The sequence below is a fragment of the Seriola aureovittata genome, chromosome 5, assembly GCF_021018895.1.
Source record: "Seriola aureovittata isolate HTS-2021-v1 ecotype China chromosome 5, ASM2101889v1, whole genome shotgun sequence".
Taxonomy (NCBI): domain Eukaryota; kingdom Metazoa; phylum Chordata; class Actinopteri; order Carangiformes; family Carangidae; genus Seriola; species Seriola aureovittata.
In genome coordinates this window covers 17,132,767-17,149,843 of record NC_079368.1, presented here as the reverse complement: position 1 = coordinate 17,149,843, position 17,077 = coordinate 17,132,767, and the positions used below count along the sequence as shown (strand labels likewise).

General features: G+C 39.5%; 1 protein-coding gene across 1 annotated transcript; it reads left to right on the top strand.

Annotated features, from left to right (window-relative positions):
- Nucleotides 1–10,943: 10,943 nt before the first annotated feature.
- On the top strand, nt 10,944–13,432 carry LOC130169908 (general transcription factor II-I repeat domain-containing protein 2-like). The gene has a single exon (XM_056376960.1). It carries the CDS (start codon nt 11,749–11,751, stop codon nt 12,376–12,378), a length of 630 nt encoding a protein of 209 aa, XP_056232935.1. The 5' UTR covers nt 10,944–11,748; the 3' UTR covers nt 12,379–13,432.
- Nucleotides 13,433–17,077: the final 3,645 nt, after the last annotated feature.

The following is a 17,077-nucleotide window of genomic DNA, read 5'->3' as shown; positions in this document are numbered from 1 at the left end:
TCCTGATAGTGTGTGCCTTTCTTTGCTGATGACACTCTTCTCTCTGTTCAACCTTACCTCTGTAAGGAGTGAAAATGAGTAAATGTTTGTTTTTCTTTGTGTTTTCTTTGAGCCCCACCAGGGCTGCATAAACACGCTTTTATTGGGTTTTTTGCTTTACAATGTCAAATTATAAGTAATTCAAAGCGTTTAAGTGATCATAGCATGATATGTATTGGACAAATATTTCTGTCCTGCAGCCATGTTAGAGATTTGACAACCAGGAATCTAAAATACTGAGCATCATGGTCTTTGCCTCTTACCTCTACTTTTTATGGTTCTTATATTTAAATCATCTGCTTTCACACTATCTTATTTGGGAAATGTTTCATGCATTAGGTTCAGGTTTGTGTACATGAGTCATAAAAGGACCTGAGATCAGTTTATTCAGAAGAGGACAATAACATTTGTTACTACCGGTACTGCTCCTAACACGCCTGCTGTGTACACGCCTTGAACAAGAACTGTGAAAAGTCAATTACATTTTTTGCTGTGTGCAGTTTGTTAATAGTATTAAAGTATTTAATTAGAGAAACAGGCTGAATTCACAAACCCATACAGGCAACAGCACCATGAGGTTGAAATCAGTGGTTTTGAGTGAAATATCAACACAATTGGATTAATCGTCATAAAATATGGTACAAAAGATGTTCTTACAAAAATTAGCCCCCATTTTAATTGACATGTTTGATGAATCATTTGAATCTCTTAAATTGCCCCAGACCCTCACTCAAGCCTCAATCTCCCTCATCTTAAAGGAAAAGCCAGGAATGGCTCAGAACAGAGGGTCTCGCTATATGCAGACGACCTCCTTCTGTATGTCTCAATCTTACCGGCATCTGTTCCTGCTGCACTTGTTCAGTTTTATATCAGGATATAAACTTAACCTAAGTAAAAGTGAGTTGTTTCCTCTAAATACAATTGCACATAAATATCCTCTACATAATTTTCTGTTTAAAACATCATGGCATAGTTTTACATATCTTTGCTCTTTAAGGCCAATTTCATTCCCTGTTTGGATCATATACAACAAAATTTTGAACGCTGGTCAATGCTCCCACTAAATTTAGCTGTGAGGGGGGGCGCTGTGGAGCCGCGAACCAAGATGGCAGCTTAGAGTGGAGTCTCCCCACAGCTTTGCTAAAAGTTTGCAAAGTCCTAGTCATTAACGCTTCTAACCACTTCTAAAAGATGTCTAAACAAACGACGCTTAAAGACTGTGAGAGCAGTTCCAAATCCCGTGGTTCTCAGAAATCCAAAACTACTCCGGTAGCCGATGTTGCTAACGCTCCGACCAGCCCACGGAACGATTTAGCCGAGGTGTTAAAAGAGCTACAGTCACTCCGCTCTACTGTCACCACAATTAACACCAAGATAAGTACCCTTGATGGCTTCGGGGCAAAACTCGACAACGTGGAGAGACGCATAGCTGGGATGAATAGCTCTGTCGATGCTGTGCAAAAGAGTTTTGCAGACCTTCAACAAGATATCACCGCTAATGCTAAGCGGCTCGCGGAGGCCGAAGGGCGCATAGGAAACACCGAAGACGGACTGCAGAGTGTGAAAACGGAGATGACTGATGCCGCTAAACGCATCGCCTATTTGGAGTCCAAGACGGAAGATATGGAAAATCGTGCTCGGAGAAAGAACTTAAGGCTGGTGGGGCTCCCTGAAAGCGCTGAAGGGACCCAATCCATGATTGATTACATCCAGCGTATGTTGCCGGTTTGGTTGGGACTCGACGGCACCAAGTCGTTCACTTTGGAAAGAGCGCACCGCACTCTGGCAAGACCAAGACCAGATCAGAACAGAGCTGTAATCATTCGTTTCCTACGATTTCAAGACCGCAAGTTTGTTCTCAACACATCCAAACAACGCTCGCTCATTCACGATGGTCACAAAATCTTCTTTGCTCAAGATTTATCAGCGGAAACCATGAAAACGCGGAGCACATTCAATGCAGTGAGAAAAAAGTTCATCGAAGCTGGAAGTTTTCGGGGATTCACCCTACGCCCTTGCAAAATGAGGGCTCTACACAACGGGAAGATAATCCTTTTCTCCACACAAGAAGAAGCTGAGAACTTCCTTCCAAACTCCTAAACTTATAAACCATGAGGAGTATAGGTAACTACAAAAGGACTGATATGGACAATATAGGTGCACTGCAGCTTAATACAGGTTAATTTTATATACATTTTGTACTTTTTTAATTTATTTTAATTACATGCAGAGCTGCTACTGCCATATTTGGCGGACACTTTATTTTATGCACCTACTATAGGCCTATACACTTGTTTATTTGATACAGGCTACTGAGGTAGTTAAATCAGGAAGCGTTAATAATATTATGCTTCATATCTATCATTCTAGGACAGTAAGTGTTTGAATGTTCAGGTTGGGATGCGGAGCTGGGGGGGACCATGAGGGCTGTCTGAGATAAGTGCCTACAGTTAAACCACTCCTCATTAGTGTGGATTGGTATTTGCCCTTGCACCGTTTAGTTTAAGTAAGGGAAGGGGGGCGGGATTTCAAAGGTTAAGTGTTTTTATATGTCTAGTCTAGTTGTTACTACTTTCACTTATTCTGTGCCTTTATTTTTTGTCACACTCAACATGGTGATGTATCTCACTGCACTTGAAACAACATGGAAAGTCCAAAAATGTCTGATTTAAGAATTACAAGCTGGAATGTCAGGGGACTCAACAAGTTAACTAAACTGAAACAGGTAATGAACAGACTTAAAAACCTACATTCTAAAATAATTTTTCTTCAGGAAATTCATATAACAGTTACAGAAGTTAAGCAAGTACAGCGTAGGTGGCCTGGTCAAGTTATACATGCCACATATAACAATTATGCCAGAGGGGTACTAATTCTTATCCACAAAACAATTCCTTTTCAACTTACTAACACAATCCAGGACCCCCAAGGAAGGTTTGTAATCGCCCAGGGTAGGATCCTGTCTCTCGCACTGAATTTGGTCAGCATATATGGTCCTAATGAGGACAACCCTAAATTTTTTAAAGACTTCTTCCTAACCTTGTCTTCATTGTATGGCTTAAACATTATTGGTGGGGATTTCAATTGCACTTTGAACCCGTCAGTAGACCGCTCTACAAAAAGTGACCCCCATAAAAAACAATCTAGAAAAACAATCTTACAATATATTACTGACTTAAACTTAGCTGAAGTCTGGAGAAAACTTAACCCAGATAAATTGGAATACTCATGCTATTCAGGAATACATAAGTCCAGGTCTCGCATTGATTATTTTTTAGTATCACAAGAACTGGTATCCAAAATTAAGAATTGCTGGTATGGCTGTATAGTCATTAGTGATCACTCCCCCATTTCCATGTCTGTACAAATGGAGAAACTTCAACAGTCTCCTCCCAATTGGCGTCTGCAAGTGAGATGGCTTAAAGATCCTGAATTTGTTGAATATTTGGAGGATAAGATTGATGTCTACTTTCAGATTAACACTAACCAAACTAACGCATGTATTAGATGGGAAGCCTTCAAGGCGTATATTAGAGGGCAAATTATTAGTTTCACTAGTACTAAAAACAGGAAACAAAAAGCTGAAATTAATGAATTAGAGAAGCAAATAAAATCTTTGGAAATAGATATAAATAATAAAGATGACCCTGGAAAACAAAAACGGTTACTAATTTTAAGAACGGAATATAATAAATTAACATCTGATAAAGCAGCAAAAAGTTTACTGTGGCTGAACCAAGCCTTTTATGATCAGGGAGAAAAGGCCAGCAAATTGTTAGCTTGGAGAATTAAAAAAATACAATCTGAAAGAGCCATTAATGGCATAACTACTCAATCAGGGGAGATATCGGATGATCCTCTAGATATTAATAACACATTTAAGGAATTCTATCAATCACTATACAGGTCAGAATGCTCCCCCATGCCCACTTATAGAGATACCTTTCTTGATCAGCTCCAGTTCAAAACGCTCACAGAGGAGGTTGGGGTGGATCTGGATAAGGACATAACAGTGGAAGAGCTATTGCAGGCCATTAAAAGTATCAACTCAGGCAAAACTCCAGGGCATGATGGCCTACCAATAGAGTTTTATAAAACCTTCCAGAAGCAGTTGTTGACCCCACTTTTGGATATGTTTAACGAGTCACTTAATAATGGCATATTACCACCAACTTTAAGACTCGCTACAATAATCCTTATTTTGAAACCTGGGAAAATACCGACCGACTGCTCTTCATACAGGCCTATTAGTCTTATGGGAGTAGACACAAAAATATTATGTAAAGTTCTTGCTAAAAGGCTAGATCCACATATCCCCTTTTTGGTACATGGTGATCAGAATGGGTTTGTACAGACTTGCCAGGGATTTCATAACATAAGAAGGGTCCTCAACATAATCCACTCCAAAAAAAATACCAGGGATACAGCGCTGTTATCTCTAGATGCTAGACAAGCGTTTGATAGAATTGAGTGGCATTATTTGTTCAATTTGTTACCAAGATATGGACTTGGGGGAAAATTTATGAAATGGATAGAATTACTATATACCAACCCTACAGCACGCGTAATGACGAATAACAATTTATCAAGCCCGTTAACGCTAGAGAGGTCAACTTGTCAGGGCTGTCCTCTCTCCCCGCTTTTGTTCATTTTAGCCATTGAGCCTTTAGCCATGTCCATTAGAGCCGAAGCCAATTTGTCAGGAATAACAATCGGAAATCATGAACATAGGATATCGTTATATGCAGACGATGTGATTCTTTTTTTGTCAAATTTATCAAACAGTGTCCAAACATTATTACATTTAATTAATAGATTTGGCCAGTTTTCTGGATACAGTATTAATAATGCAAAATCTTCTATACTTTTCCTGAACAAAGATGAAAGAACTAATCCAGTCATAACAACACCCTTTGTTAATGCGAGGGAGGGCTTTACCCATCTTGGAATTAAGATTACCCCCCAAATTAATACAGTCGTTCAAGCAAACTATGATCCGTTGATGAGAGAGGTACAGGAATTATTTGAAAAATGGACAACAATGCCAATATCAATGATTGGCCGGATCAACATAATCAAGATGACTATCGTGCCGAAATTCCTATATTTGTTTCAATCACTTCCAATGCCACTGCCAAAATCTTTTTTTAAAGAACTCAATAATGCATTTTGTAAATTTATCTGGAACAATCGAAAACCTAGATTAAGACTCAGATTATTGTACTTGCCATACGATAGGGGTGGATTACAGATGCCCAATTTACAGTGGTACTACTGGGCCGCTCAGCTGCGTAGTGCTATGTTTTATTTTGTTACACATTCTCCTCCAGCATGGGTTTATATTGAACAAGCATCAATATCTAAGATGCCACTAAACCTATATTTATATTCAGCAGATTTTAAAACTCTAAAAAAAAAAACAACAAATCCCTTCCTTAAGAACTCTACTGATATATGGTTTAAAGCCCATAAACATATTGGCGATACACCTCCCATCTCTCAATTTTCACCTATTTGGAATAATGCGCAGTTCACTCCTGGCCGGGCAGATGGTGGTTTTCAAGTTTGGGCCGACAGGGGGGTGCAAAAAATTGGAGACTTATATGATCAGGGCACCTTACTAACATTCAGCGACCTTTGTTTGAAATATTCAATTCCAAAAAACCACTTTTTTAAATACCTACAATTGAAGCATTTCATTTCATCAAAGTGTCATCAGGATATACAAGAACCACCGCTGTCCTGCCTTGAGGACATTGTGTTAAGACACATGAATGGGAAACGCCAAATTTCTATACTATATACAGTACTTGTCTCACATGAGGAGGAATCTAGTCATGACAGAAGGAGGGCATGGAGGAAGATATTGAAGAAGCTGAGTGGGCGACAGCTTGTATAAAAGCTCAAACACAAACCATTAATACTCGCATGAAACTGCTACAACACAAATGGTTAATGAGGACATACATAACCCCCGAGAAACTCAATAAGTGGTCCCCTGATACTCCAGATACTTGCGTGAAATGTTCGACTGAGAAAGGTACTTTGATTCATTGTGTATGGGAATGTCCTAAACTGGTAACTTTTTGGAAAATGGTTGTTCACACTCTAAGTAAAATCACAGGTATTCAGGTACCCTGTGTAGCAAAACTATGTATTTTAGGGATATACCCAGATTACTTTTCTGTTAACTCTAAGTGTAAGACTCTGATCAATTTTGGCCTCCTGCAGGCCAGAAGGATGGTTGCTTTGTCTTGGAGAGACACTGAAGTATCATCTACACAATCTTGGATTAGAGAGATGGCAATGTATGTTACATTAGAAAAGCTAACCTATGTAATCAGGGGTAAAGTACAAGAATTTAAAGAAGTGTGGGCACCCTTAATGGACTTTCTTAAGCAACAATAGATTATATCTATCTATAGGGCTATTGTGTGTGTGACAATTTTATTTTATTTTATTTATTTATTATTGTTATTATTTTACGCGTGTATGTTTGTTTGTGAGTGTGTCTATCTTTTTTTTGTATGTATGTGTATGCAGCGAGGTTCGCCTGCATCTCATTGTGCAATTTGTGTGGCATATGTCAATGTGCTTTGTATGTTCTTATTGGAAATGAATAAAAACATTGTTCAAAAAAAAAATTTAGCTGTGAGGATTAATTGCGTTAAAATAAAAGTTCCTCCACTTATTCCAGTGTGTCTCTATTTTCCTTCCTCAAGTGTTTTTTCAGAAAATTGATAGCCTGGTTTTGGAGTTTATTTGGAACAAAAAAACCCCAAGACTGCGTAAGGACTTCTTACAGAGAATGGCGGAATGGCCTTACCAAACCTAAGGTTTTACTACTGGACTACTAACCTTAGAATTCTACAATATTGGCTCAGACCACTTCCTGCTTGGTTGGCTATGGAGTCGTGGGTTAATTCAATATCAAGTTGTTCACCAAACTCATTGGACCAAAGTTAGGCTCTCCAAATTTATGACAATGTTGACACCTCCTGTGAAAAATGTCATCAAACACCTGCAAACCATGTGCATATTTTCCGGTCGAGTATATCCCTGCATAACTGCTGGACTGCAATTTTTGATACTTTGTCGGAGATAACTGGGACATGTACAGAACCTGATCCCATCACTGCTCTCTTTGGCATCTCTCAGTTGCCTTTAGCTAAATTCCAGGCAGATTTTATAGCTTTTGCAACTTTGTTGGCTGTGGGGGCCTTTCTTTGCCTATGCAAAGAAAACTCTTTTCCCATGAAGTTATCCATGAATAAGATCCCACTCTCTTATTCATTTATAATTCTTGTTTATTTATGCCTTTTCTTTTTCTTTTTTTTTTCCACTCTGAGGATGAGGTTACCATGCTTACAGTAAAATGTAAGATATGACCAAGCAGACTGTATGTTTGTTTGTTTGGTAGATATGTACTGTATTTTTTTCTACTGTGTGGTTACCAAATGGCACTGTCACTTACAAGTGATTTGACACTATTTTAATTTGTGTGCAAAACACCAATGAACAAAGTTCTTCAAAAACCTACCTGCCTGATCACCTACTGTTCTTTGTGTTTAGTGCTAATTAGCAAATGTTAGCACACTAATACACTAAATTAAGATGGTGAACACGGTGCATCATGAGCATGTTAGCATGCACACGCTAGCATTTAGCACAAAGCACAGGGTTTCCTCGCCCTCACTCACTTTTAAATGCATCACAGAATTTTTTTTTAACAGTAGCTAATATACGACCTGCAGTTTTTGCTGTAGCTAGCTTTTTACGTTGGACACCTGCTACCTTTTATGATGAATGAATGAATATATTAATTTAGGTCTATGTTTATGTCAATTTAAATGCAAATTTCATGAAATCTTGCATAGGTTTATGGACTAACAGATTTTGGCCTTACTCTTATTTCTCCTGGAGACTTTCCAAGATCCAGTTTTTCTGAGCTTTTGTGGTTGGGGAAACACTGCTGAGTTGACATCTTTTGTTTGCACAATTCTCGTTTCACAGTAACTTAAAACCTTTTCAACCTCAAGCACATGAGATTAATCGTGCTTCTCTTTTGTGGGGGTTTTTTGTATACAAAACATGCACACAAAGACAATAATACATGGATTGTTTAATTGATTTGGTGCAGAATGTACTGTACTGCTGAGGCTTCAGCAGAAATGCAGGTAGGAGTTTAATGTGTTGCTCAAGTCAACAGTGCAGGACTTGATGATTGAGACACTGATTTCTTGAACCTTAAGGTGATTTCCCCAGGTAATCTTTAATCATGTAATGTAAAAGGTGTGTTACCTATTCACCTTTTAATCCTCTGGCACACTTCCTGCTCAAATTGCGAATTATGTTTGGCAGCAGCACTTGTGCACAGTAAAGGTGCCAAAATGAATATCCAAAATACATGTTTATTTTATATTCCAAGCTCACAAGACAGATAGTAGTTCCATAAAATAAGAGGAAATTACTGAGATGGAACCACACCCAAGGTGTGAGGGACTTCTTGTGAAAGCGGTCAAACAAATACACTGTTTGTGATTCATCTCCTTTATGTCAGCAAGATACATTTATGGAGGTTCAAATATACAAAAGTCATTGTAGTAACTTCCCCATGTTGCAAAATCCATCACCTTATGAATTTCCATTGAAAATATGTTTTCACTGTTAAGGGGATTTTAATGTGGTTTCATGTGATGAAAACACGGAACTGTGACGTGAATACAATCCGCAGAAACGTACATATGTCTGCATGAAAGATGAGTCATAGAAATATTATCTGAAATATCTTGCAGCTTTTGCAAAAAACAATTTTGTTGTTGTCCAAGACATCCGAACAATCAAGTGGTTGATCATTTGTAAGACTGTAAAATTCAACTTCTTCCCTGAGGACCAGCAATTTTATTACTACCTCTAACATGTTGTGCAGTAATGCAGGTAATCTAACATGCAATTTCATAAAAAAAAAAAAAAAAAAGATAAAAGATATTTAAAAACAGTTTTAAATGTATTTGAATTGAAACAAACTACAGTTTAAATAGATTTTCAGTGTATTTATGGTCAAATAAAGTAATTAAAATTAGCCCCATCCTTACCAGCCGCAACATTAAAGTTATGTACACAGTAATGCATTAGTATTTACAATCCAATAACAATATACATTGATAGCACTTTAATTTCCAGTTCGCTAGTGTCATGGTAGTAGTGGGGTAATAGTTTGATAAAAAAAAGAGGTAATAATTAAGTTATACCATGCAATCACCAAAGTAATGACCATGTAATAGCTTGGTATTAACAATGGGTAGATCTGGGTGATATTTATGTAACAGGTTGACAAGGAGCCATAAAACAATGGGCAAACACATTTAAAGATAGCAATGAGGCTAAAGTATGTAGTAATAGAATGGTAATATTTTGGTGACAATGTGGTAACCTGCTAACAATGACATGGTTATACCAGTGCAATATTTGGATAAAAAGGGTAATATGGTGACATATTAATGTGGCTAATAACCCAAAACAAATGAGGTAATATAAGTTGATGTTTTCACAGTATTACAGGCTGGTGCAATACCTTCTACAAAACCACATGAAAAATATTCCAAGTGCAGCAAAAAAAAAACAACAACATTAAAAACGTTTTAAACATTTTTTTAAAAAGCAGACAAACTAATTCTAAGAGCATGAATTAAAAAAAGCCACTAAAAACAAAATGAACAACATGATGGGACCTTTGATATCTGTCACCCCATTGCTCATTTCCTGCAACCTCTCTGTTGTCACTATCAAAATAAAGGCGCAAAATAATAAAAAAAAAGAAAAGAAAAGAAATGGAGTACCGCTTCAAAACCTGTCTGCATATCAAGCTGAACACAGGCTTCCATCCAATAACGTTGTGTAGGGCGCCCTCTGCGGTTAAAGTAAAAGAATTACAATTAAGTCACTGATAGAAGACTATTCAGGATGCAAAGTGCCCCCCTAAAAAATTAAGCCTCATGTGTATGACTTGTTTTTAAGTATCCCTGCTTCAGATGAAGGTTTTCACAATAAAAAAGCTCCTGCAAGACTTCTTCAGAACTGATATATACATACATACATACATACATACATATATATATATATATATATATACCTGAGGGACCTTTTTTTAATGTAAAGGTACTGTAAACCATCGTCACCGCCACTAGATGTCGCACTAGACCAGCAGCATCTCAGACCAAAAATGCCTCGTAAACCTTACTTCCGGCCTCCAACAAGCGGCCACCAAACTCTCAACAAGTAGCAAAACTGGATAAAGTTACCCTGTGAACACGAGCGCCAACAATAATCAACCTAGCCACAAACATTAGCCCACGCTAGCATTGCCGTGATATGCTCGACGGCAGTACTGACAGTTAGCCAGCTAGCAATAGCAACATTTGCCAGAACACATTCATAATATGCTAACAGCAAGCTAGCTAACGTTGTCAGGGCTACTGTAGCCAGTGACTCGTGAAAACAGACGTTTAACTTTATGTTGCCATCGAGTTAGTTGCAGATGGAGAAGAGCCAGTTCTGAGTCGAGCTGGACCCTTTAGCACATATGTGTCAAACTCAAGGCCCACGGGCCAAATGTGGCGCGCCACGTCATTTTATGTGGCCCGCGAGAGCTTAAAAGGTCTGATTATCTTATAATAAATAATTCAAAAGGGTGCATTGACCATAAACTACATTTCCCATGATGCATGCCGATCATGTTACCCGTGAAGTGACGGCATCCCGCCACTAGATTGCAGTGTTTCCACATCAGTGCCATTTTCCGAATTAAGAAATACAAACAATGATGGATCCCAAAATGTCCAGGAAGAGAAAAATTGATGCAGATGGAAGGCTGTTTCAAGAAAGATGGGAAGGCGAATATATGTTTGTGCTTCAAGGAGAAAAACCGATATGTCTTTTGTCTTATGAAGCAGTGTCGGTTGTCAAAGAGTACAATCTACGTCATTTTTGAAGCAGTGCATGCTAAACGTCTGTGAGCAGGTGTGTCCCGACCAGATACAGACTTTTAAAAATGTCAGTTTATCAAGAAACACCATTGTGGACCGAGTTAAGGAACTAGCAGGAAACCTGGCAACACAGCTGGCCGAAGAGACATGCAGCTACATAGCTTTTTCATTAGCTCTTGATGAAAGCACAGACAACACGGATACAGCGCAGCTATCCATTTTTATTAGAGGCGTCAAGTCGGACCTTTTTGTCACTGAGGAGCTGTTGGATGTAGCTGCCATGCATAGGACCACAACAGGACGGGACATTTTTGATGCGGTGGAGAAGTCCGTAAGTAAAAATGCATTGCCCTGGGAAAAATTGGTGGGATTAACTACAGACGGTGCCCCTGCAATGTGTGGAGGAAATGCGGGCTTTGTTGGAATAATGAAGGAGAAAATGCAAAAAAGTAACTGTCACACGCCTCTGATAACGTATCATTGCATTATCCATCAAGAAACTTTGCGTTGGAAGGTGCTGGGGATGAATGATATAGTGACCACAGTCATGAAAACAGTGAACTTCATTCGGGCGCGTGGCCTAAATCATCGTCAGTTCCAGCTGTTCTTGCAGGAGATGGGCCCGGAGCACGGCGACGTGCCGTACCATACAGAAGTACGGTGGCTGAGTAGGAGCAAAGTCCTCTAACGATTTTTCGAGCTTAGGGAAGATATTGCTCTTTTCATGCGGAGTAAAGGAAAACCCTTGTCTGAACTGTCAGATCCAAACTGGCTGTGTGACTTTGCTATGTTGTGTGACATAACTGAGCATCTCGCCCAACTGAATCAGAAGCTGCAGGGACGCAAACAAGTCATTACGCAGATGTCCGACATGATCACAGCTTTCCATCGTAAACTTGATCTATGGATGTACCAAGTGAAACAGGACAATCTTGCCCACTTTCCTGTTTGCCAGGGCATCTCAGCCGCATTTCCTGGTACCTTTTCATGTACTCAGCTAGCTACCAAACTGAGCCGGTTAATGAATGAGTTTGATCGGCGCTTCTCTGACTTTAGAGCACAGCACTCAGGCTTTGCCATCTTTGCCAATACTTTCACCACCGACGTCTGCACTGCACCCCAACATCTTCAGGTGGAGTTAATAGAGCTTCAAAGCGATAGTGGCCTGAGAGCAAAGTTCCAGGATGCTGCAATCCAGGACTTTTACCGTCAACTTCCTTCCCCCTGGTTTGATGCCACAGCTTCGACTTCACGCTGCCCGTGTTCTGTCTATGTTTGGGAGCACCTATCTGTGCGAGCAGATGTTTTCAATCATGAATCTAAACAAGACCAAGCACAGATCAAGCATCACTGATGACAACCTCCATGCTGTTCTACGGATTGCCTCAGCACAAGACCCAAAACCAGACATTGACACACTGGCTATGGAAAAAAGGTGTCATGGTTTGCTATGGCAGTCACGTTTTGTTTGGACTTTTCTCACTTCCTGTTTTATTTTGTAATTGGTTTTCTTGTGTGTCTCAGTGTTTTTGCTTCCTGTCCTGGTCCTGTTTCTGTGTAGTGATTGTCTGCCCCGCCCTAATGTGTTTCACCTGTGTGCAATCACCCTTGCCTCCCTTGTCTATATAGTCTTTGTGCTCCCTTTGTCTGGGTCGGTTCATCTGTTGTCTCTCTGTTGATTTCTGGGTTTGTCCTCGTCGGTTCACGTGCCTGTTCATGTCTGGTTGGTCGCAAAGCTGTTCATGTGTGGTTGTCCTCGGTCCAACAGGAGACAGGAACAGGCTCCTGTCTGTATTTCCCTGTTCTTCCCCTGTGTTTCCCTGTGCTTCACCAGTGTTGTGTGTAAGCTTTAAGTTAATAAACCTTTTTGCACCGTCTCCCATGTGTTGGCTGCATTTGGGTCCAGCCTTACCCCTCAAACCCTGACAGTTGTGACAAAAGGTGTCAGATATCTGGTCAGAAATTCTCCTTGTCAACTTCACCTTAAAACTTGACCAATATAGTTGTGAACTGAGACAACCTTTGTGTTGTTATTCTGAGTTTATTATACTACGTTATATGTGTAGCAATGTATTTAGTGTTTGCAGGTTTATGTGTTGATGCAGACAAATGTTCACTGTAATCAAACCATCTCTCATTAGTTGGATGTATCCCCTAGCAAAGCTGTGTGCAGCCATTTGTTTGTGTAAAATGCTACACCTGTCACACATGTTCTTAGCAGCTCACAATTGTTGGTTGGACCGTTATTCTGCCCCTCTCAACTATGACAAAAAAGTTTTGAACAAAGTTAATGTCATAACTTGTTATTTATCCTTATTCACTTGAATAGTTTGATCATTGATTGATGGAGTAATGTGGGCTTCATAAGTTGACAAATTAAAAGGATATATGTTATAACAGAGCAACAAGCAAACATTTCTTTTTACATTTATGCAAATATATATGTAATATTTGCAAGTTGAATAATAAAAATCCAGATTTATTTAACATTAAGGAGTAGTTGCATTTATTTTACATTACATTTACATTTAGCTACATTTATACTGCCTCATAGTTACATCTGGCCCTTTGAGGGCAACCATTATGCTGATGTGGCCCTCGGTGAAAATGGGTTTGACACCCCTGCTCTATATGATGTTCAGAAAGACAGTTAACACCGCAGCACATGAGTCAGAGGCTCCTGGTTCTCCAAAAGGAAGTAGTGTGGTTTGTTTATACCTATTAGACTGATCAATACTGACTATTACTCCCTATCACTGATCAATACTGATTATTACTCCTTATCACTGAGCAATACTGACTATAACTCCCTATCACTGATCAATACTGATTATTACTCCTTATCACTGATCAATACTGACTATAACTCCCTATCACTGATCAATACTGACTTACTCCCTATCACTGATCAATCAATACTGAAAATGTCATGTTGTTGTCAGAGCTTTACTGAGACTTTACTATTTATTTCACATTGATGGATCAATGTTCAGGATCAGATGCTTCAAAGTAACTGATTACATCTACTCAAGTACAGTTTGAGGTAATTGTACTTTACTTGAGTATTTCCTTGTTCTGCTACTTTATACTTGTACTGCAGCTCATGTACCTGACAGGTGTAGCTACTGGTGACTTTCCAGCTGCAGGTTGTAGATGAAAAACACATGATCAGCACATAAAACACATGATTAAAGATGAAACCACAGCATGTTTGTCCTGTGACTCTGTAGGTTCCATCAGCTCAGAGATTCATTTGAATGAATGAATTAGAAGAGGAGCAGCTGGACACTGTCTCTGTTTCCCTGATAATTCATGTCTGTAATTAGAGTCCTTCACAGGAAACTCTGTAGACAGTTATTAGGACTTTACACACCCATAAACACTCAACATTATTAATTATTAAATATGATATAAAAATTATGAATATTGTTATTAAGGATCTTTTACAGTTGCAACATTTGTTCAACCAACATTTTTATGCAGAAAAGTCAAGAAATTTTCTGTTTTCAGCCTCAAACAAATGAAGATTTCCTTCTTTTCTCTGTTTCATTTGATTGTAAACTGAATATTTTTGGGTCTTTGATTGTTGCTCTGACAAAACAAGACATTTGAAGACGTCACCTCAGACTGTGAGAAACTTTAACGGATCATTTGTCTCTATTTTCTGACATTTTATCGACCAAATGATGAATCGATTGATGGAGAAAATAATTGTCAGTCGCAGCTCTCGAGTCTTTTTATATGATTTAATTCTCAGTGTCAGTGAAATGAGTGAATGTTGTGATATTGGAGCTGTGAGGTGAAATAAATTCAGTCCCAGTTGCTGTGTGTGAAATAATCAGCTGTAGCTTGTTTCATAAAGTCATTTTCTACAGGGACGCTGTGACACAGAGACTGTGTCAGATGAACTCAGTGGATCTCAGTCCTTCTGTGTGTCAGTGGATGGAAATAGTCATCCATGATGGTGTGTTTGCTGGACTGCTCTTCACTTCACTGCAGCTTCATGACGCCATCTAGTGGACTGATAGTAGAAGTACAGCAGCTGATGGCACCTTCCTCTTCCTCACGCTGCTGTCTGACTGCATTCAACTGACACTGATATGAAACAGAGAAGAAGAGCCAGTCAGTGGAGGAGCAGCTGATATTTTTACAGGAGGAATTATGTAAATTTCAGTTGATGTGCAGATGAATGATGTGTGTTTCCTCTGCAGATGAAGGTAGAAAGTGTGTGTGAGCTGATGTGGATGTGAACTCAGCAGCATGGATCAGTGTGAGGACAGAGAGGAGGGAGCCCCTCCCTCTAAAACCACTCTGTGTGGGGAACATGAGAGAAAGACCAGAGCTCAGAGGTGAGATGAGGATCTCTAACTGTCCATGACTCTTCTCCATGTCAGAGCTCAGCACTCAGATCACTGCTCCATCATTATTCACACTCAAAGCTCTGTGTGTTGTGTTGAAGCAGAAAGAAGAAGCTCAAGCCAGACTCTGCTGGACCTGGACCTGGACCTGGACTTGGACCTGGACCTGGACCTGGATCCAGCTGTGTATCCATGAAGAGCGACCGGTCCATGGATCATCCTTTTGATTTCAGACAATCTGTTGAAGGAAGGTCAGAAATGAAAACTGTCAGAAAGACATTTCACATTAAAAGTCAGTTGTTGTTTATTAAAAGATTGAACATATTTTCCATCAGTTTTTATCCAACATGCACATTCATCAGTTCTGTTTCTGTTTCAGGATCCAGCAGCAGAGACCAGACTCTCCTGAACCCAGCTGTCTGTCTTTAAAGAGCGACCGGTCAAAGGGCAGGATCATTGACTTTAAAGGACGACGTCCATCAGCTGATCAGATGTAAGCTGTAACTGACAGTATAGGAGACAGTAAATCTTAACTTTGACATACAGATGTCATAACTACACAGAGACCTGTAGACTGTCCTCCTGTAACAAACCAGCCCACAGGTCGTCTGTGCAGCAGCTTATTATGAGATCATAGTTAGGTTTTGTTGCTAGGCGACATCTAGTGGTCGTAGTAATGATGACAGGTGTCAGTGACGTAGTATGAAGAGAGACAAAGTCCACGTCAGGAGAAGGTGGTGGATGGATGAATGTGACACAGGAGAGCCGTGTGTTCGATTCCCATGTTGTTTCTATTATCCATGACCGTTTGTTGCCGTTATTGTAACCATGACAACAAAGATTGTCTAGTAGTACTTATTTTAACCCAAACCACCATCTTTTCATGAACCTAAACAAGCCATGACCTTAATAGTAACCATGCCGACGAAGGCAGGGACCCCTGCTGCTGTAGAGGTGATATTTCAGGAGACACGCCTATGAATCGTATCAGAGGGTTGATGGTTGTTCAGGTTTAATAATCAGTGTTTTTGACTGAACGTTTGTATCATGAAACATCTGTTTTCAGACTGAAACAAATCTGACACCAGACCAGATGAAGCCACAAATTGGCTCCTTAATGAAAACTATACAGCAGCTGTAGCTTCACTAGACGTCCTCTCTGAGTCCATGTATGTTGAGCTGAGCCTCTTTCTCTCTGCTCTGTGTGAAAATGTGTGGGAAACCTATTGTTCTATAACACCTAGTCAGGACTTATTTGTGTATTTATTGCAGATTTAAACTTGTTAAAAAATACTGTTCTTTGTCTAGAGCATGCATTAATCATAGGCTCATGTGAGGAATTATATTATTTGCTCTTGTCTTATTGAACCCTGTCTTTGCTCTTTTTTTCTTTTGCAGACTGCGATCTAGTCTGCCCCCACTCAACTACGTGTTATTATTGAAGAGACTCAAGTTCACAAGTTAACTCTACCAGATGGAATCCCTAGCACTATAGATGAACTTCTGGCAGCTGCACAGATTCATTTTCAGCTTGAAGGGTGTTTTACTGTAATGCACATGGACAAAGATTTTGATAACCAATTCTTCACTCTAATGTCAACTAATGTGGTTAAGGACAAGGACACAATCAAACTAGTTAAAACAGAACCTTCTGTCATTCTCACATTGAGTCCCATCAATGAGGCATCTGCTTCC

What these genes read in the sequence shown, in the direction of transcription:
- LOC130169908 (XM_056376960.1), top strand. Translation starts at nt 11,749, where the DNA reads ATGCGGAGTAAAGGAAAACCCTTGTCTGAACTGTCAGATCCAAACTGG.